This window comes from Amphiprion ocellaris, chromosome 11, assembly GCF_022539595.1.
Source record: "Amphiprion ocellaris isolate individual 3 ecotype Okinawa chromosome 11, ASM2253959v1, whole genome shotgun sequence".
Classification (NCBI taxonomy): Eukaryota; Metazoa; Chordata; class Actinopteri; family Pomacentridae; genus Amphiprion; species Amphiprion ocellaris.
The window spans coordinates 29389268-29410884 of NC_072776.1; the positions used below are offsets into that span (position 1 = coordinate 29389268).

The 21617-nt window shown below is 37.9% G+C and overlaps 2 protein-coding genes across 13 annotated transcripts in view; both read right to left on the bottom strand.

Moving 5' to 3' along the window:
• Positions 1 to 13415, bottom strand: part of akap11 (A kinase (PRKA) anchor protein 11) — a 36698-nt gene extending 23283 nt beyond the window's left edge. For 2 of the 3 annotated variants that reach the window (XM_023269778.3, XM_023269775.3), the window contains exons 1-7: positions 13293 to 13415; positions 13078 to 13205; positions 7709 to 7817; positions 5540 to 5650; positions 5400 to 5453; positions 3414 to 3545; positions 1365 to 1629 (exon numbers count right to left, since the gene is read on the bottom strand). In XM_023269778.3, coding sequence (XP_023125546.1) covers positions 1365 to 1629; positions 3414 to 3545; positions 5400 to 5453; positions 5540 to 5650; positions 7709 to 7771 — 625 coding nt within the window. In that variant the 5' untranslated portion in view covers positions 7772 to 7817; positions 13078 to 13205; positions 13293 to 13415. The other variant, XM_023269777.3, reaches the window with a different exon arrangement.
• Positions 13416 to 16270: 2855 nt separating this feature from the next.
• The window catches only part of dgkh (diacylglycerol kinase, eta), a 95899-nt gene continuing 90552 nt past the window's right edge, over positions 16271 to 21617 (bottom strand). For all 10 annotated transcript variants that reach the window (XM_055015615.1, XM_055015612.1, XM_055015611.1 and 7 more), the window contains one exon: positions 16271 to 21393. In XM_055015615.1, the coding sequence (XP_054871590.1) occupies positions 21363 to 21393 (31 nt within the window). In that variant the 3' untranslated portion in view covers positions 16271 to 21362. The remainder of the gene's footprint in view (positions 21394 to 21617) is intronic.

Consider the following 21617-nt stretch of genomic DNA (forward strand, 5'->3'; position numbering starts at 1 on the left):
GAGTCACCTTTAATGGATCTTTTACCTGTTTTATTTTAGTGTTTTATTGTTTTGCTTTTATTGTTCTCGTATTGTTGATGATTTATTTTACTGTAAAGCACTTTGGCTGGCCATAGGCCTTTAAAAATGCTATATAAATAAATCTGACATTGACATATGTCTGTGGTGGAAAACAACCTATTGAGTTAGATATTTGGATACTCTAGACTGCAGACCAATACTAAGGACTTCCATTAATAAGAAGTGGGACAGTCATTGTTTCCTATTTGCTGACTACTGGCCAAATCCTTGTAGAGCATCAGATTTAGGTTTTCTTAACTTTAAAACCATCAGCTTTATTACTCTTGACTCTACCCATTGTGTCATGGTTATACAGATTATATGCTTAAGATTTGAAGCACAAATCAAAGAACCATGTCCAGCCTCAAATCATTTTTCTCATCCACCAACATGGAAAAAGTAATTCATGCTCTAACTTTTGAGACCCTACTACTGTAACTCTGTCCTTTCTGGCCTCAACCATAAGTCATTTTCTTGTTGTCAACTAGTTGAAAAAGCAGCAGTTTGGCATCTTACTGGTTGTAATGGACGACATCATAGAAACCTCGATCCTGGCTTCCCTCCACTGGCTCCATGTTCACTTTAAACTGAATTTACCATTTTATTGATCACATTTCAAACTAGTCAGGGTCCGGCTCAAACTATGTATCAGGAATGCTGACCCAGTAAGAGCCAGTTTGCATGTTTAGACCCTTCTGATTGGTTCAAAGCTGAAGCTTCAATCTAAGGGTGGCTGACCTACCTGGAGAGATAATTCTGCAGAAACAGTGTCTTAATTTATATCACTTCTTAAAACCCATGTCACTGACATAATGTAATATCATGTCATCTCTTTTACTCTCTGTCACTCTGTGTTATGGCATTTTTTTGTGCTTTTAATATTTTGTTTATAACAATTAGTGTCTGTTCTTTTAATGTATTTGTACTAAAATGCTGTTTCCTGCATTTAGTATCTTTTATTGTATCTTTGAGTATCTTCTGTTTTGGTTTTTCTGTTAGTACACTTTAAATTCTAAATGGTTCTACATAAAAAACAAAAAGGTTATCGTTACTATTAATACTACTACTATCATTATGATTTAAAACAGTAGAGAAGATTGAATTTAAATATCAGAAGTAAATAAATAAGAAAACATTAAAAATGATTAGTGCCACGGAGCAGTGAACTTTGTACAAAATGTAACATGAATTTGAGAGGCAGAGATGATGGTAGAATGAAAAAAAAGCAAGGTATAAAAAAAATCTGGTCTTCCTTTCAGATAAGAGGCGACAAAACACCACTAGGCATTAGACATTAAACCTACAGGGATTGTCTCCGGTGTCCTCCTCCTCCAGATGTTCCAGCGCTGTGACGAAGTCGTCCTCGATCGACGACACCGACTGGTTGGTGTCGTCCTCCTCCGGCTGGCTGGGCTCGGCGGTTCCCCTCTGAAGAGCCTGGAGCTCCAGAGCATAGCGGACTCCAGCCATGTAGCAGCCCAGCAGGCCCACCAAAGACGCCACGCTGGCCTGAGGGTAGACGCTGGCGCTGGGATTATGCCTCAGCACACATACAGTCTTCAACCAACACTGAAGGAAAAGGAAATTTAGAGCAACATTACATAATTTGCAACCAACATGCAAACAGAGTCTATTAACTGCCAAAGCAACCATTTCCTGTAGTCATCTGTTATATTGTGAAACACCTCAACTTTTGAAAAATTAAACAGAATTCACATGGAGATTTTCTTAATCTTGCAGGAAGGCTGGAGGTGCATTGTTATGTCTGTGCTCTGATTGGGAGTTGCTGCATTTGCAGAATACCAAATCATTTGATTCTTTCTTTAATTCACACAGGTGGGAGGTCTCGCTGTCTGAAATGGACGACAAACCCGCAGAATGAGCTGCAGGGCCTGAGTGAACCCAAACACAGCACCAGGAAGGACAAGGCTGCCATCGTGGGCTGAAAAAACAACATCTGTCTGTCCGTCTGTGCCACCTGCATCTCTTCAAAAGCGTGAGAAACACTCAGTATTTCTGTTTATGCACAGAAACAGACGAGGACAAGAACAATTTAATCAACAACCACCAGAATTTTGTTATACTAGCGTGAGTTAAAAATACTTTTTCTCAAAATAAAATAAACACATGCCATGTTTGTCCATGTTTCCAGAGCAAATAAACCAGACTTTTTATAAATAAACTGACATATACACGAGTGGAGGTATCCAACTTTCTGAATCATTGAGTTTTTCCAGTGAAATTTTAAAAACAGCACTTCAAATACAACCTATTTTATGCCACTAATGCTTTTTATGTGGAAAAAAGCAGAATAGTTTCAGAAACCCCTTAAATTTTTGCACTTTTTGTTGTAGATTCAATCTCAAATGGATAAAATCACTCTTTCAGCACTTCAGTCCCATATGACAGAGTGAAAACATGTTTTCAGAAATGCTTGGATGGATACAATTGCATGGGAAGCAGCTGCCATCTTCAGGTTTCTCCAGATGTTCTGTGGTTTTAGCAGTTGGGTCACTCAAGGATAACCAGAAACTCATCCTGAAGCATTCCGGTTTTGTCCTGACATGTAGTATGAATTGCGAACATATACACAATTTTGTACATTTCCAAACTATGTTACACATCAATTACATTTTCCGCAGGCGAGTACAAGTCCAGGACAGGACGGATAATTTGGGTATTTTTATTTCTGGGCCATGTTTACTTGTCTTTTTGGGGCTACGTGATTAACCCTCTGAACTTAAAGCAGTTTGTGGGTATTTTTCTTTTTGCTCCGGTCACATTATTTCCTCACTCTGTGCTAATTTTTCACTGCAATACACAGTCCTGCACCTCTATGAAAACAGAACAGGCATGACTAGAAACAGAGAGGACTCAAAATATGTCTCCTGTGCAGTATGACACAGTTACAATGCCATAAAGCATTAAAAAAGAAAAGTGAAAGCGGAGTTTCTTTGCTGTAATTAATATGTAGGTTTTAGCAATATTGAAAAAGAATGGTGGTTCGAATGGCAGCACAATGACAAAACATTCAATTACTTCGAGAAACTTTTAAAGGAGACGTTTTGGTTGTTGTTTTTAATGAAACTACAAGATATATAAACAAATAAGTTAGACTGACGTGCAAATATGTCAGTTTAATCCACTTTAAAATGAAATCTTCAACATTTAAAGTGTAGAAACAGTGAAGGGGTTGTAATACTTTCTGAATCTATCTACAGACAGAAGTGGTTCTGCACAGCTGCCTGTTGGTACATCCTGTTATTCCCACTTCCCTGCCGTCTGCTTCACTTCTGCTTCACTTGACCTGCTGACTGAGCAAATTCCTTCACAGTGAAACGTCCGTCGCCTACCTGAGGCCCGGCATCCTTGTGCTCCGTCAGCCTGCGGGAGTCTTTGAGCAGCAGAACCTCATCGTTCTTCAGGCCGTGAACGTGGAGCGATCTGAGGAGCTCAGAGAGGCCCACCGGTAGGGAGGACAGAGCCTGAGGAGGAAGAAGAAGAAGAAGAAGAAGAAGAAGAAGAAGAAGGGGTCACTTCAGCTTGGAGGTCAAATGGTTCATTACAACACCTACAAAGAACTCAATGGAAAATTATTTTTATTGTTCTCTAACCTCAAAATATGACCTTGTCTCCGTCACGACCACCTGTCGGATCTGACAAGTGAAAATCTATAGGTGGGGCCTCATTGTTCAGGCATAATGTGATTGGATTCTAGCTGACACATTAGATTGAATCTTGAAAATCTTTATTATTTTTCTTTTTCAGTACAGTGATTAAAGTTTTTTAGTAAGACTAGGATACTTGTGAGCCTAAAAAAAAAAAAAACACTGAATTATCCTGATTTTAAGTAACGTTTCAGGGTGGAATTTAGCAGTAAATTGGAAAGAAAACTTTAAAATTTGTCAAAACATACAACATTTGTATTGTGTACCGTTTGTAAGTGCTGTACATACATGCACAAACAGACAGCTAAATATTAAGCGTTTAATCAACTGCCAGAATAATTAGCTTTCTATCAGCATGTGTCAAAATGAAATTAACTAGAGCAAAAAAAATTTTTTTTTTTATACATAAACTGACATATACACGAGTGGAGTTATCCTACTTTCAGAAACATTGAGTTTTTCCAGCGCAACTACAAAAATATTACCTCAAGTACAAACTACTTTGAGCCTTTTTTGTGTGGAAACAGGCACAATAGATTCAGAAACTCCTTAAATTTATGCACAATTTTTGGCGTAAATGTCATCTTAAATGGATAAAATCACTCTTTCAGCACATCAGTCCCATATGAAAGTGATTGAAAACATGCTTTCGGAAATGTTTGGATGGATTCTATTGCATGGGAAGCAGCTGCCATCTTCAGGTTTCTCCAGATGTTCTGTGGTCTGAAGTCGGGTCATTCCAGTACAATCAGAAACTCATCCTGAAGTGCTCCGTTTTTGTCGATATGCAGTACGAATTGCGACTATAGAGAGACTAGGGCATGTGTGATTCAAAAAAATCTGAGTTATCCTGATCCCAAGTCACGATTCTGGGTGGATTTCAGAAGCAAACTGAAAAATAAACTTTAAAAAGTGGTCCAAATATACATTTGTATCATGGAGTGCACACAAGTGCTGTACATACATGCAGAGACACACAGATGGTTATCCACTAAATCTTTTAGTACATTAATGTAACAAAAAAGGATTTTGTTCCCATAAATGTTTCCCCCAAACAGCTGTTAATATCTCAAAATATAATACATTTCATTTTAACTGTAATTTATCACTGTATATTAAAAGTAACTCTTCCAAAAGCTGGTCTCTGCATGTTCTGTATTTTGCTAACTATTGGATATTTAGCTTTTTTTTAAGAATTAAAACATTACTTTAAAATATTCACAATGCATTTATGAATCATCCAGATTTATATTTTGTATTTTTAGCTTGTCAGAGGGGTTGCACAGTGGCTTGGTGGTTAGCACTTTCGCCTTGCTGCCAGAAGATCCCCGGTTGGTGTCCTGGCCCGGATCCTTCCCTGGATCTTTCTGCATGGAATCTGCATGTTCTCCCTGTACATGCGTGGGTTTTCTCTGGGTACACCTCTCACTTTCCAAAAACATACTTAGGTTAATTGGTGATTCTAAATTGTCCATAGTTGTGAATACGAGTATGATTGTTTCTCTGTATATGTAGCCTTGCAATAGACTGGTGACCTGTCCAGGGTGTCCCCTGCCTTCACCCTAAATCAGCTGGGATAGACTGCAGCTTCAGCTTCAGCTCCAGCTCCAGCCGCCGCTGCCCCCCGCTTGGAATTAATCATAACTCATGTTTGCGATCATGACAACTTACCTGCTGTGTGGCATCTTCTCCTTCACACTGAGCAGGCAGACACACAAAATGAATCTGAAAGAGCACAGCTGAGGGTCAGTATTCCAGCTCTGTGTGTGTGAACATGACTGAGCTTCATTTATAGATACTGTGTGACAAACCTCTGTCAGTCTTGTGGCGTCTCTGGTCGGCAGCTCTAAACCGACGCTACATAGCTCCTTTTTATTCCGAAAGAGGCTCTTCACCGACTGAGCTCCGCTGTCACGCACAGTCTGCAAACACACATGCACTGTTTTATAGAAAAGTATATGGTTACCCTTCAGCCCTAATGGGAAACCAGTGTTTACGTGTTTGTCTATTACTGTAGCATGCATGACTGACGAATACAAAAAAAGAACAGCATTGTGTGCATCTTTGTTTTCAATGTATCTGCCCTCTTTCCCACATGATTTTAATATAGATCCTGAGTAATCAAATTATATTTAAACTAACACTCAGGATCGCTTTAAATATCTTGCCGGCTTATCCATTCCCCTAAAAAACACACATGTCACCGTATCAGCAGTAAACATCTAGCAACTGCAGACCACAAGCACACAAAACAAAGAGTTAAAGAACAATTCTGCTTTATAATTCCTAATACAAACCGGACAAACCTCTTTCTGTATTTTACCGTAACATCAACAATAAAAATGAAAGTAAAATGCAGCAGTCATTTTGTTGTGGGGAGCGAATGAAATCTGAGTTCACTTTGTCCTGCAGTTGTAAACCCCAAAGATCCTTTGTAAGGGCAGGCATGGAGAATCACTAAAACTACTATGAAAAATATTCTTTTTCACAAAGAAAACTCAACTACAACTAAATAAAAAGTGATATTTCAAGTACTCTTTTGCAAATATATACAAACTAAACAATATATTGAACACGGACGAAGACAAATCCCGGATTAAAGTTCAGTCTGCTGCCCAAAATATCTCTTCTCCAGCAGATTTATCAGTTTGATTCTTTGGAAGTAAACTCATCGAAAAAGAAGTATCAATAAAGCAGCTGAGAGAAACTACGAATACACAGGCAGACGGCAACGTTTCTAAAAAGGCATGCTAATGTTAATCCGACTGTTCACGTAACACATGTGAAATGGACTTAACATTAACTTTATTGTTTATGTTGCTGTCAGAAGGATGTCAGGTCCAGGATTAATGAGAACAGTCCATCTAAAGGTTCCTCTACATGTTTGCTGAAGAAATTATGTTATGAGACCATTTAGCATCTGTCCTCAAGCTAAACCCAAACAGTAAACAGTAATTTAGTTAAAAAAAAAAGTGAGTGAGTCATCTTATGTGGACAAGCTGCTGCTCTTCAGTAGTTGGTGGAGCTAGGTGCTAATGCTAACACTAGGTGAGCAGGACGGATGGAGACAGAGAGCGGTTCAACATTTGTAACTTGACATGAACACTGAGCCTTTTCCATAAACTTTGCTATAGATGAGAATAAAAAATCTCATCTAGCTAAAATCTGTAGCTATGTTACCATAGCTACAGATTTTATTCTCATCTATAGCAAAGTTTATGGAACACAAAAACAGTGACAGCTGTAGCCTCAAAATGCTTAAATGATATACCAATTAAAATCAAATGAGTAAAATTTTACTAAAACTATGAATGTCCCAATTTAAGTCTTTTTTTTGCCTCCAATCTGATCTATGTGTACATTTACCAAGTCTCAACCTGATACCATCTTCCTCAATACAACATATTTAAAGTGAATTGAAGTTGCCTGTGCCTGACAGCTAAGTAGCGCTGAAATGCATTTAAAAAATGCATTTCTACATGCAAGGACTTCCTTAAAGTTACATGGGTCGTCAGGAACCTTGTATTCTCTACATGCATGTCAGAAAATGTGTTGTAGATGAGCTGTGGTACCTGGCTGTGCCACCAGGTGTAGCCTCTCACTATTTAACACTGTGTTGACCCAAGGAGGCGGTACTTTGACAAAGAGCAGGTCATGCTGGCAAGCGGAAAGCATTGTGGTAGGTAAGCTAGCAACAGGTACCACGACAAAGACTTCTGTGGTGTTTGATGCCCTCCAAGTAGGGATGCTGTATTGTGTGCGAAGTAGTCCAACACAACAGTAGATGTGAACAAAGGATTGGATTTAGATTTGCATTATTACTGACAAAATGCTGATAATCAGGCTGTGACATCTGATCCAGTGTCCAAAATTAAAACACATTTCTGTCGAAAGACTCAACCTAAATTGACACCAAAATTAGATTCAGTCCACTACAGATGGCTGCAGAGTAAAATTAAGTTGTGTCCCAGCAGACCAACCTCTTTCCGGATGGAGGCCCTGGTCCTTATTGGGACTCCTCTGATGCGAGCGCAGGCATCCATAGCAACAGGAAGCTGCACGTGACTGGATGGTCAACTGGCTGTTCACCTGTAAACACAAAAAAAGTGCCAAAAGGAAAACAAGAGTGAGTGACACATGGTGAAGAAGTTTTAAACCACGAGGTTTCATCACTTTCAGTCAGTCTGTTCTTTCTCTGGTTCTGTCAACATTCCTCAGCCAGGAAAAGAAAACAGAACTGTTCAGTGTGAGCTTTCTGCATGTCGCTGTCACAAGCTGCTCAGATTCAGCTGCAGCAACAATCACATGATAACACAATGACCCTGTCAGTATTATTATTATACACTGAGGTATCGCACCATGTCTCTACTGCTGCACACACAGATGGAAAGGGCTCCAGACTGACTTTTTACAGTGGTTGTTCTGGTAGGTGGAACTTTTTATTTATGTCAGTTCCCACATTGTACACACTGATGATTTCTCAACACATACTGAAGGGAATAAAGGTGCAGACTGTATTCATCAGGGTAATCTGGAACTTACAGTTAGTGAAAGTTATCTCTTCTTAGGCTATTTCAAAGCAGTGTTTAAATATAGTTTGATTTCTGACTTCTCACTGCATCGCTTTGATGAGTTTTTAATCATTTCAGTCTGGAATATTGATGCTCCAACAGCAACAATTCTTAACTGTAAATGCACGATGTTGGTAGTTTTATCAAATCTTAGTAGTTCCTACCAATGTGCATCTAGATACTCGTACAGTTTAGAGGGGGGAAGTGTGTTTTCTGAAGCTACAAACAGGTGTCCCCTAAACGCCTCACATGCAAACTCTGAGAGGACACCGCAATTTGCCGATAACCCCTAAACGCCTCACTTGCATCAGTAGGTGTTTGTGCACAAAGAAGCCTCTAGTCTCCACTCAGTTACTGCAGCCAAAAATTTGCTTGTAAAGAAGGAAATAAGGTGTTAAAACATCATAGATACATTTGATGAAATCAAGTAACTGACAGTTTATCTACTTTGGCCCAGAAACACACAAAGCAGTGCGACCAGTGAAAGCGTTTAGGTGCACTTGCCAGATGCTTTTAGTTGCACTTTGGAACCTTGATCACACCTGTTAAGAAGAAAAACTAGCCCACTGCATTCAATCACAATGACTAATTTAGTGCTAAGGCTACAATTATTATCCGCAATTATGATTTCAGTTTCCTACAATTATCATACAATTTGTAGAAACACTAACGGCTAATGTAAAGGAAATCACCTGCTTTGAACTCAGGAAAATCTGTCTTTAGTAAGCCATATTTTAGTATTTTCCAAGTAATTTTTGGTCTTACACCTGTCTGAGCTGCTGCGCTGCTAGCATGTAGCTTAGCCTGCATGAGAGGCGTTCAGGGAACATCTATAAACTGTAGCGTCTAATGATATTAAGCCTTGAATCACTGGCAATCGTTACATCAGTGCAAAACTAGGTTATGCAAAGACAACTATCCATCAGCACGTAAGATGGATTAATAGTTGTGGTGATGTGCCAAAATAAAGATGTAGGGGGTAGAAGTAAGAAGCTAGTATCACCAGTGCCACCAGTGAAAAAGTCAGCCTGGAGCCCTGCTGATTGATGCCAAAATAAGAAACATGATGTGACAAAGTCAGTGTTCTACACACAATAGTCTAAGTCACTGCACCTGTATCACACAATAAATTACTCAACCAAAAGCTAACAAAGACCTAAAGCCTGCGAAGTGTTACGAAACACACCGCTAAAAGGACAACAGGTTTTTCTCCAACCTGTGTGAAAACATCATGAATCAAGCTCCTTAAAAGTGGGCCTAGACTTGTCCTGCTGGTGAGGATAAGCTATCGTAGGCCGAGCTTCTTTGATATCCTTGAACGAGCCCAGCCCGCATCAAAGATCAAACGGAGAGGCAGGAGAACAGGGCTGGGAGCTCTGAGAAGGGGAAACACACTCGGTAAGCAGCATGAGAGAGCGAGCAAAGGAGGCAAAATATTTACAGTGTACAAGGAGGAAAAGTTTCCCAAGAAATCCAACCCTCTCCTTTGAGGTACGGTCCAAAGCTGCCAGCTGAGTCTAGACTGGGGCAGGCGGCCCTATTTATCAGCCCATCCTGCATCCTGAGAACCAGAGGGGCAGCGAACATGCCACGGGCTTCTTCTGGTTGATCCTGGACCTCCTGGCTTCTCACGGGTGCTTTGGTGGGCTGTTCAAGAACAACACATCCAGCCACTGTTGTCTGACCTCAACTATGCGCTGCATCCCGACTCACTCACAAGGGAAGCAGGCACAATGACGTCTGTGATAGCTGTGACTAACTATCTGTTTTTTTCAGCCTGGGATGCTTCACGGCTTTCAGTGGGGCAGTTTGTGAGAACCAACTTCATCATCATCACCCTATTCCAGTGATGTGGTAACATAACGAGGTATGTATTTATGCATTAGTCATGTCGCGGTAAAACTGCAATTAAGTGTAACTAAGTTTAGGCTCAGACTAATCCTCCAGGGCTGATTCATCTAAACTAGTTAGCACCATTTGCACAGAAATGCAGTAAAGCAAAGCAGATCCAGTCAGAGCATTCTGGGGGGTCATCACCGTAGAAGGAAGACAGAAAAATAACCTGCTGAGGCTGTAGAGTCTAACATCTTGTTTGGTTGGGAGCTGATGTGAGCCACATTTTCAGCATGACTGTGGGTGGCCAGAAGGATAGACAAACAGAGTGAGAGAGAAGAAGTAGCACCTGGAGAACATGAGAAAAACTCAATGTGAAACCAAACAGCTGCTTCTAATGAGAGCAGGTAGATTTAGGGCTGCATGATTAGGAACAGAATCATAATCAGGATGATTTCTGTCAATATTGAAATCATAATTACTTGATTTTGAGGTCAGAATATTCTAACCAAACTTTCACTTTTAACCTTCTGAACCCCAAAGCCCACTGACAAGTATAAGGGCATCAATATGGGTCCAATTCATTTATATATGTATGTACCAGTAAGGCATGACAGTGAATTATGTTGCACAACAACAGCAGCGATTTTCCTACGGTCACATGTCAAAATGCCTCGTGTACATTACAAAGGCATGTATTGTATGGCTTTACATTATTAAAAAATAAGTTATAAAAAAAAGGCATTGCGACATTAAGAAATACAGGATCTTTTTCTTACAAGGCTTGAGTAACTATCTGGAAAGAATCAATCATTCTAGAATGACTGGAGTGATTTTGTAGGAGAGCGCATTGACAGAGAATAGAAAATACTTTTTTTAGGCTGAAAAAGCAGTTAGAAATCTCTCTCATGTGGTGCAACACTGACAAAGACATCTGAACCAGTTTTTTGCTTTGAATGGTATTCAGATCAGGCTTTGCAAAGTAAATTCGGCAAGTTTGAAGGGGATGTTATCTAAAAATGACAGAGCTGATCATCGCTCATCATGGCTGATGAGTGTCTAGAAAAAAATAAATCACCAAAATTCCAACATTTATAAGAGCCAGAAAGTATAAAAACAGAAAAAAATGGTGGATTTTCAACCTTCCAATGGTCTTTGGACTACACATTTGTGGCAAACAGTTCCATCTGTAAAATTCACCACATTTTTAAGCTTAAAACACTGATAATTGATGAAAGCCAGTTTATTCTATATTGCAAATTTTCGTCAAAATAAACCATTTTCACCAACTCCTGTACATATGAAAAATTCTGCACAGCTCAGTGCAACTATGAAGCCATTAGTGACTCAGCTGTGACATTTAAGTAGTAAAATATCTATAGTAAGCTGCCCTTTTCCATTATAACTTGGTTTAGTGTTGCACGTTGATTCCATTTTTTTTTTTGTGAAACAAATAATCAAAATTCAACTTTTATTTATTTATTTTTTTACTATTTATGGCATAATAACTCCGTCATCTTGCACACAAGACATTTTGTAATTGTCTTTACTTTGCCCTATGGTTATTTGGTTTCCACAGAGGTACAGGAAAAATGAAAAAAAATTAAATCAGTGGCACAATGTTATGAAGTGCAAAGCCAGATCTGAATAGCCTCCAAAGCAAAAACCTCTTTCAGATACCTCAGCCAGTGCCTTTTTATTTTTATTTTATTTTTTTTGCTTTTTCAAATAGTTGTTGTTATTTTAGACGGCGATGCCCTCCCCTACAAAATAACCAAAATTGTTGTAAAATGATGAATTCTTTCCCAGTAGATTTATCCAAATCATCTGATCATCCTGCATGTTTTTGAATCAAAATGTTGGGTTTTTCTCATATCTTGCTGCCATAATTCCAAATATCAGTTATCAGTCTACATGATGAATAACAATCAATAACACATATTGGTCAAACCCTATAAAGTTGGGCGTTTTCTCTCATTTCTGGAACTTTTTTAGACCTAGTTATAAGAAAAAGAAGGATAAACTGATTGTAAAAGTAATAATTAGTTGCAGCCCTGTTCCACAGAGAAAAATAATATGACAGGTATGGGATTATTTGAATGCATCATCATGAAAGAAAATTCCATTGCTGCATTAATTGTCAATGATGTCAACATAATACATAAATCACGTCATTTAAGTGTGTGCAGACCTGAAGACAGCAATGCAAATCTTCCTTTTAGGATGGTCTTCCCCTTTAAGTGACACCCCTGTGTTGTTCTGGAAATAGCTCCTTAAAGAAAGAGCTCATTTGTCAGCGTGTTTATCAGAAACACTGCTTCAACTGAAAACTGACGGCAATAAAATGATCATTTCACACTGTCAGCTTATGATGCTTTGCTATGTGCCCCCTAAACAGGACAACATTTTAGGTAACACGACTTGTTGACAACTTTCATACAACAACAGCCTGTATATCTGAGTTTAAGATGCTTGTAAATGTTAGCAAATCTTACTAAAAGTCGACCTTCGGGCTCCGGGTGTGTGGAGAAGAACACTCCGGCTGGTACCCGCCGCAGAAGGCCACACAGGAGCCTCACACCACGGATGCTGATGTTGATTCAGCCGCAGCCAAAACACACTCACACACACACAATCGGTCAGCAAGCCCGCTAACACACCGTATTTACGGACAGACGGAGCTCAGAACAAACCTTCGGGACTCATAAACCGACAGTCGTCTGCAGCAAAACAAGCCCCGCTGCTAGCTGACAGGCTGTCAATCACCGGGCTAGCAGCGGAACCAGGCCGCGGTCGGCTCGGTCCGTGATGTCACCCCAGCTAGCAGTTAGCCACCGAGCTAACGACACGTAGAGTCAAACACCGAACCGTCGGCGGCGTGTCGTTATTAGCCGTTTTTCCTAAATGTGGATATATTTGCTGTAATTAAGCCATTTTTTTTTTACCTCAGCGCTGAGTGTCGGACTCCAGCAGCGCTGACGGTAGCCGCTGTGTCGGATGAGCCGTTACTGAACGATTCACCCGTTTCGAGCAGTTCCCAACGGAAAACGGCAACATGAAGCTTCGGGTTGATCTAGAAACAAAACAGAAGCTCAAGTTGCTTTAATTCGTTTAACTTTTTCAATTAAGGAACATAATTTTTGGCATTCTTCCACGTAACTGGATCTACTTCGGGTTGAAAAGGGACAGATTCACTCAGGATCGATTCGAGCGGCTCCCAAGACTGAGCCGAACTCCTCATTCTCTGCCCATCACAGGTCTTCCCATGAAAACAAGAGTGAGGCATCAACAATCGCACGCCGAGAAAACGATGCGTGTCGCACTCTCACTGTCGAACAAAGAATAATCGATCTATTAAGTTTAATTCTGTAAATATATTCCTAAATTTAGATACAATTAGTAAAAATTAACAGATAATTTTAGACAAATTTAAATTAAAAAATGCTGAGAGAGATGTTTGAATTAGAGATATTGTGTTTTCACAGTGGGAATGTTGATTGAATGTGTTTTTATCCGTCCATCTATCTACATGTACATGTACTTTAAATGAATATGAACGAAGTGAATGAAATATTGTCCTTTCCACTCCCCTACATCTATTTAACAGCCTGTTAAGATGCAGATTTGAGTCAATGGGTAATATAAAATAAAGTTTTAAAAATAAGGCACACAGCTTCGCCAAATACTGATTTTTCCCTGTAAACTTCACACTAATTACAATAAATGTCCCAATAATCCAAAATCTCAGCAAAATTCAAAGACTATAGGAAAGATTTTAAACATATTTGTGAATCAGAACACTGTTTTTTCCTCATTCGTCTCCTATTCATGTTTGCAACCATCGGATTTTTCTGCTGTCCCTGAATATAAAACTGTATATAAAGTGGTTCAAACTGCAGCAGCTACAACAGTAACATGCTGCTGACACACTGATGATTCAAATATTAATAATATATCAGTTAGAGAGACCAAACCAGAAATTTGACTGCATTACTTTAACTATATTGTGTATTGCTGTATTGGTACACTTACGTAAGTAAAAAAAAAAGTTTATCTTAGGTTATTAATACTGTCACATGTGTAATTATAATGGATCTGTGGGCCTGCAGCTGCTTCGAGTGGCTTGAAGGGACTTATTGACATCTCAATCATGTGCTATAGGCTTATAATAAACTGCGTGGCCTGTTAAAGAGATCGTTGTTGCTCAAATGAACTAAGATATTCAATAAAATAATCCTACCAATTCATACCCTGTGAGGCCATGAAAGGGTTACAAGCCTAAAGACTAAATGTCGGACTGGTTCCCCATCTGTTTTCATTTCCGTAACATCACAGACGTTTTCAGTTCTTGTAATTAAGTGTCTGTCTCGACTAATCCATCTCACATAAAGGCACATCTTCTTTTCTTCAAACACAAAACCTGCTTGTTGACATCAGCTGGCAGAATATGTGAAACTCGGGCAGATTCCATGTGGGTTTCTGTTGCTTCTTGGTTGTAGTGAAGGTGGAAAAAACCACTGATGAGGAAGGATTTAAAAATGGAGAGTGGAGCTCCAGAGAGACTGGAGAAGAGGATGTGGAAAGAAACGCTCAGGGACGTGGGTGTTGAAAAAGACCTTCAAATGTCACAGATGGCCCTCAGTGTAGAGTCACAGAGCAGCTACCCAACTTCTTGTTTCAACGCAAGACTTTTTTCACTAAAAAGGAGAAAAAACGGTCTCATGAACTGGAATTGTTAATCATTTTGTGCATAATTTCACAAAATGATAAAGAAACCAAAATATGTTTCATGATGTAAATCCCTCAGAGAACATTGTGAAAAAAGGTGAAAGGTGACGGCAGAAAAATTACATTAAAAAACGATGGAACACTATAACATTCAAAAACTGTAAAAAAAAAAAAAAAAAAAGGTGACATCAGTGGCAAATATGAATTTGTGATGTTGACATTATTTACATTTTTGGCCTGTTTTTTTTTTTTTTTATTTTACTAAAAATTTAAAATATATTTGCAAATTTTCAGTCCTTATTAAAAAAATTCTTTCGAATGCCAGTACATATTTGCAAAATAATGATTTAATTCAGCATTGTAAATACAGTATAATTTTATGGTCAATTAGTATTCGAAAAAAATACATATTAGGACATTAGTGATAGTTTTGGTCTGTTTTTCCCCCTTTTTTCAATCAACATGTATGTATTTCTTAAAGTTTGCTAGTTTGTAATTTAACAAAATACAGATAATCTGTAAATTATTTTTAAAAAATTTCAATCCTTAATATGTTAGTTTCAAACTTGTTCAAAAGTGTATACAATAAAGATATTTGATAAAAATACAGTAAAAAAAATTGTTTGCAATTTTTCAATCCTTAATACACATATTTTTTTTTCATTTCAAATACCAGCACATATTTGCAAAATAATTATTTAAGTCAGCATTTTAAATACAGTGTAATTTTATGGTCACAAGTTGTAAAAGAACAAATTGCTATTTGAAGAAAATACAGGATATTAGTTATAGTTTTGGTCTGACTTTTTTTTTCAGTCAACATGTATTTATTTCTTAAAGTTAGCTAGTTTGCAATTAACAAAATTGGGAAAATCTGTGAATTAAGAAAATTATTTCCATTTTTTCAAACCTTAATATACATAATTTTAGTTTCAAACTATGGCAAGTGCACACATAATAAAGATATTTAACATAAATACAGTAAAAATTGTGTAGTTCTATGGTTAACCATAAAAACATTAATTACCCTTTTTTGATTTTTCATGTGGACATTATTATTATTATTATTTACAGTCAATGGGTAAATTAAGATTTTTTCTAAGATATTATTAGTTATTATTATTAAAATTGTAGAATAGGTATATTTGAAATACACATGAAAAAACTATAAACTCAATTTGCATGTTTAACACAAAATTAGAAACCCGTACATACGAATAACCGTAAAATTTCAATTTATAAAAATAGCACAAAAAGACAATTAAACTACAACATAAAAAATAAATAAAAATAGTAATTTTTCATTTTCAGTTAATTGATGAAACTTTTAAATTCAAGTTTAATCCTGTAAATATATTTCAATAAGTAGGCACGATCAGTGACAGAAGACAGAAGGAGGCAGAGACACGCTGCATATGTATTTGGTTTTATTGAAGAAGAGAGATATGAATAGGTAGCCTGTTTTAAGGCACCTAAAAATGTACAACAAAAGCTGGACCATTTATTTATTCAGAATACAAAAATACACATCTCAGTGACCCCAAATCGTAATAAATATTTAACCATGCATTCTAACCATAAAAAGGCACAGAAAACAGTCACTTAGTAGTCATAAAAATGATCAACTACTTTACCAAAATCATCCAGATAGTAATACAGGTGACAACTGTAACATTATATTCCAAATGTGAAAACACAATACACATCATATCATTTAACCTTAGGCAATAAATATGCAAATATTGTCTATACCTACATATATATTCTTAAAAATTAAAACTGTGCCATTGTAAACATAATGTAAACAAATGAAACTCACATTTCTCCAATCGCTATAACAAACCATGTCGATAATTAATCTGTCTTTTCAAAGATCCTTGCATGGGTTTCGTTGGTTTCTGAAAACCAGGCAGTTTGCAGCATTATTTACAGACCTAAAAGAAACCATAAATAAAGTGGCAACTTCCACTCAGTGTTGAAAGATTAAGCGCTCTCCTGCCTGGAGTCTGGAGCCAAAAAAATCAAACAGAAATCACTGAAGTTCTACAGAAACCGGCAGACACTTTAGACACACGATAACGGACTCGGTTTGGTTTGATGGAAACTTGATGAGCTCTGCAGGAACAAGGCAGCAGAGAGCAGCACAGAAAGGCTTCAATTAACCACTAAACCTAAGGCCAACTGTTGTCAAACAGTTAAATCTGAGCCGCAAAATCAATAAAAAGGCAAATGATCTTCAGTCAGGCGGAGGGGAGATAAAATAAGACAGAATCTCTGATGTTTAGAAAGATTTTAGCATCTGTCTTTGGCTGCAGGATGAACATCAGCACCTACATGAGAGAGTAGCTCAATCTGAAGGGTTTCTGCAGCGTCCTGAACTGATTGTCAGAGGAAGATGATGCCGTTTAAGATGCGACTGGACTCTGGTGGGACATTCGGGACTATATATGGGCTGCAGTTGAACAGGGTTTACAGAAACACTTTTCCTCGATGAAAAACATCACAAGGTCAAAGGAGGAGACAGCTGAGGTGCTACGAGAAGAGAAGGCACTGAAGCACCTCTATCTTTAAGCATTTAGAGAATTCAACCTGCAGTTAGGGCTGAACGTTTTGGGGGGATATTTAATTGCGATATCTGTGTACACAAAAAAATAAAAAGGAAAAACCAAAACAAAACAATGAAAATAAATCATATGTTGTAGCAGATTTAAATACAGAAAGACTGTAATTTCATGGTCACACATTGTGAAAGAACAAATTACTATTTGTAAAAATACAGACGTTTCATGTGGACATTATACACATTTTTTGGTGTTTTAATTCCATAATCTGTTAAATTCATATTTTTTCTGTGATTTTAGTACTTAATTTAACAAAACAGGAAAAATTTGTAAACTAACAGTCTTAAAAAAATGACGTACCATTTTTCAACCATTTAATAAATTCCATATAAATTATAGAATTATAGAATTTTTCAACATTTCTGCTTCTATTATAATATTTCTGATTAAATACTGTAAAAATATTGTCATTTTATGGTCAAATGTTGCAAAAGAGCAAATTATAATTTGTAAAAATACAAATTTTTAAAGTTGACATTATTTACTGTTTTGGTTTGTTTTTTTAATTTAAGAAAATTAAAATTTCCTCAATTTTTTGTGAATTTTACAAAAATTCTCAAAGTAATTCTCAAAGTAATTCTCAAAGCAGTGGCAGTTATTTTAATACTTAATTGTTGTAGCTCAATTGGAAATGAATGAATTGTTCAGCCCTAGCTGCCACTCAGATACGTCCAGATCATTTCAATCAGCTATGAACCTTCACAGCAAACAGTAACCTTCAGAGAATGTTAATAAAATGTTCCCTGGATGTTCTCTGTAGAGTCAATGAACAGTAACCATCAGGGAACCTTCGTAGAATGTTTGAGTAATGTGCCTAAGACAATCTCTGAAGGCTCAACGAACAATAATCATCAGGAAAATTTCATGGACTGTTCATGGAACTTTTTATGGATGCTCCCTAAAGGTTCCCTGAAGGTTCTTAAACAGTACCCCTCAGGGATCCTTTAAGGGACGTTCGGGTAACAATCCCTGGACATTCTCTTAGGGTTCAGTGAACAGAACGGAAAGTTCAATGAATGATCCACTGACATTCCCTCAAGGTTCCCAAAAAGTTGAATGCTTAGGAATTGTTTCCTGGATGTTCTGTGAAGGATCAGTGAACTGCAACCATCAGGGAACCTTCATGGGATGTTTGAGAAACATTCCCACGACCTTCCCTTAAGGTTCCCGGAGGTTCCAGAACAGTAACCTTCAGGGAATGTTCAGGGAACAATTCCTGGTGGTTCCCAAAGACCCCAACGTTCAAGGAATGTTCTGTAGATGTTCTCTGAAAGTTTAATGAAGAGCAACCATGAGGGACCCTTCAGAGAATGTTAAAGGAACATTTTCTGGACGTTCCCTGAAAGTTAAATGAACACTACCAATCAAGAAACCTTCATAGAATGCTCAGGAAACATTCTCTGTATGTTCTCTGTAATTCAATGAATACTAACCATCAGGGAGCTCTCATTAAATTATTAAGGGAATGTTCTCTGAAGGTTAGGAAACATTCTGTGGACGTTCTCTGTAACTCAATAAATAGCAACCATCAGAGAACTCTCATGAAATGTTAAGGAAATGTTCTCTGAAGGTTCCCAAACATTATTCTTCAGGCACCCTTCAGCCAGCGTTCTGGAAATATTCCCTGGATATTCTCTGAAGGTTCAATAAACAGTTACCATTAGGGAACCTTCTTGGAAAGTTGGGGGAATGTTCAATGAATGATAATCATCAGGGATTCTCCATGGACTGTTCAGAAAACAGCTCCTGAAGGTTCCCTGAACACTAACCACCAGGAAACTTTGAGCAAACCTTTGAGGAATGTTCCCTGAATGTTACGGTTTGCTGGGTTCCTAATTTAAAAGACTATTCAGCTGCAGCCGAGGCCCTGATTCATTCACATTCTGTTTCTACTTGGGAGACTTTAATAATTCCTGGTGAAAAGTTGTGCGCCTCGTTGCACCATAGCACGAAATACTCCGTTAAAAGAAAACACTTTTAACATAATTAAAGGGAGAACTCTGAAAAAACACAGGAAAATTAGATGGCAATGAAAAGCATACAGTTTGCTGATCAGTTACAATGTGCCACTGTCGTACTACACACACTCAAACGCACACAAACACACCGTAATACAAATCAACACAACAGTCATGTCTGCCCATTCCACACACTCGCCGACACAATCCTACTTTAGTGTCTCATCCTGGAAGCACAGAGGAGCAAAAACTACAAACTAGTGAACCGCTGGAAGAAATTTGGAGTCGGTAAGAAAAATCTGTCTATGGGTCTAACTTTTTAAAATCCTCAAACGTCGAGGAGGAGAACGTAGAAAAAACACTCTTTCTCCCCCCCCACCCCCACCACTGAGAAACATCATGTCAGAAAGCTTCGGAGACAGTATCAAAACAAGAGATCAAATATTGCACCATCATTAGAATACGACAGCATTATCATGTACAAGAGATTAGAACCAAATCAACAATACACAACTGTTATGGTGTAATATACACAATCAAACATGTGGGCTGTTGACAAAGCATGCCATGTCAGCAATCTACAAACGCGTTAGACTACAACACTTACAAACATTGTTTGCATACACCGGTATACTGTATATACAGTGCATATGTATTTATATATATACAAACTTAGCATCACATATAGAAATATACCCTGTAATGCCACCAGTCTTAAAAGAAACTAAAAGTAGTGTCCTATCAGCGTCTCACTCGCAATTTGAAGGAAAAAAAAGCTGCACTTGAGCGATGCTATGCAGGCTGCAGATCAACTGCTCTATTCCAAACTATTCTCATTAGTGTTAAATACTGTGTTAAGTTGCCAAAACGTTAAAAAGTTGAGGTGAATCCTATGTAATGATATGAGGATTTGCACTTGCGTAAAGCAAGAAGCAAAAAGTGCCTTTTAAGTATTCCTTAAAAAAAGAACTCAACAACCTTATAGCATATATGGTTGGCGTCTTTTTTCCTGACTAATACTAAACTTTTTTCCACCTTAAATGGAATTAAGACCTAAGACCTGCTGGCCTCTTAAATAAAAATCATCGGATGCTTTCTTAGACATTCACTTTGGTACTGATTTTCACATCCACAGAGAACGCGTCCACTTACGGATATTAATTCCACATACCTCATCGACGGCTTTTGTTTTTTCTACCATTAAAGCACGTTTTACACTAAATGACCCAAAATATGGCACTTGACAGAAATCTTTGACACGTCATTTTCATGCAAACGAAATAAATTAAAGCTAGAAAAACAAAACTTTTAGACCAAAAAAAAGGATGCGATCAGTAGTAACAAATGGCATCGTAATACTTAAGTCATGTAAAACTTGTTCAAGTGTTATTCTGGACACAAATAAATCACTAATCATGCAATTAAACATATCTAAAGTTGAGCAAGCACAGCATGCGACAGTATCCACAGCTTCTGGATCATCGCCTCGGTGGCGATCTTTTCCGTCTCTACCTCACACTCATGGAAGTCTTAAAGTTTTGCTACTAGTTTGTTGTTATCAGTCAGCTGTCAACAGTGTGGTTATTTGCATACCTGATTATGTGCTATGTATGGTTATTAAATCAGAAATGGCTTTTCTTTTCGTCTTTTTTAAAATCCACTTCCGTCAGCTTTCTCAACCGTCCTTTTGGCACCAAAGCACAAACAAACACACAAATGCATCTTGTTCACAACATCACAGAGGCTTTTCTCAGCAGAGGGATGATAAAATCCGACTCTTCTCGAATACCTATCTTCCTCCTTCAATGCCTGCGGTGCTCCCAAACGCTTCTATTTATGGAAAGGGGAAGCTTTATTTGCTCCCGGGTTAGAGGTCAACCATGGAGGCCTTTGCCAAGTCCTTAGTTCCCTGGAGAATTCTCTTCATATGACCCACTTTCGATATCCCCAGATCCTGAGGACAGACAAAGAAGACGTTAGAAACATACAGAGAAAAGTTTGCTGCTTCACAAACGAACACTGAAATTTTACATTTAAATGTGGAAACGGACGTTTGGTATGACCTGGATCAAAGTGAAAACATCATGAATAAACTTTTAGCCAAGCTGTTGTGTGGCTCTAAGGACGGCAACATCAGTTTGTGTGTTTGTTGTTGATGTGCTTTTCAACACCTCATTG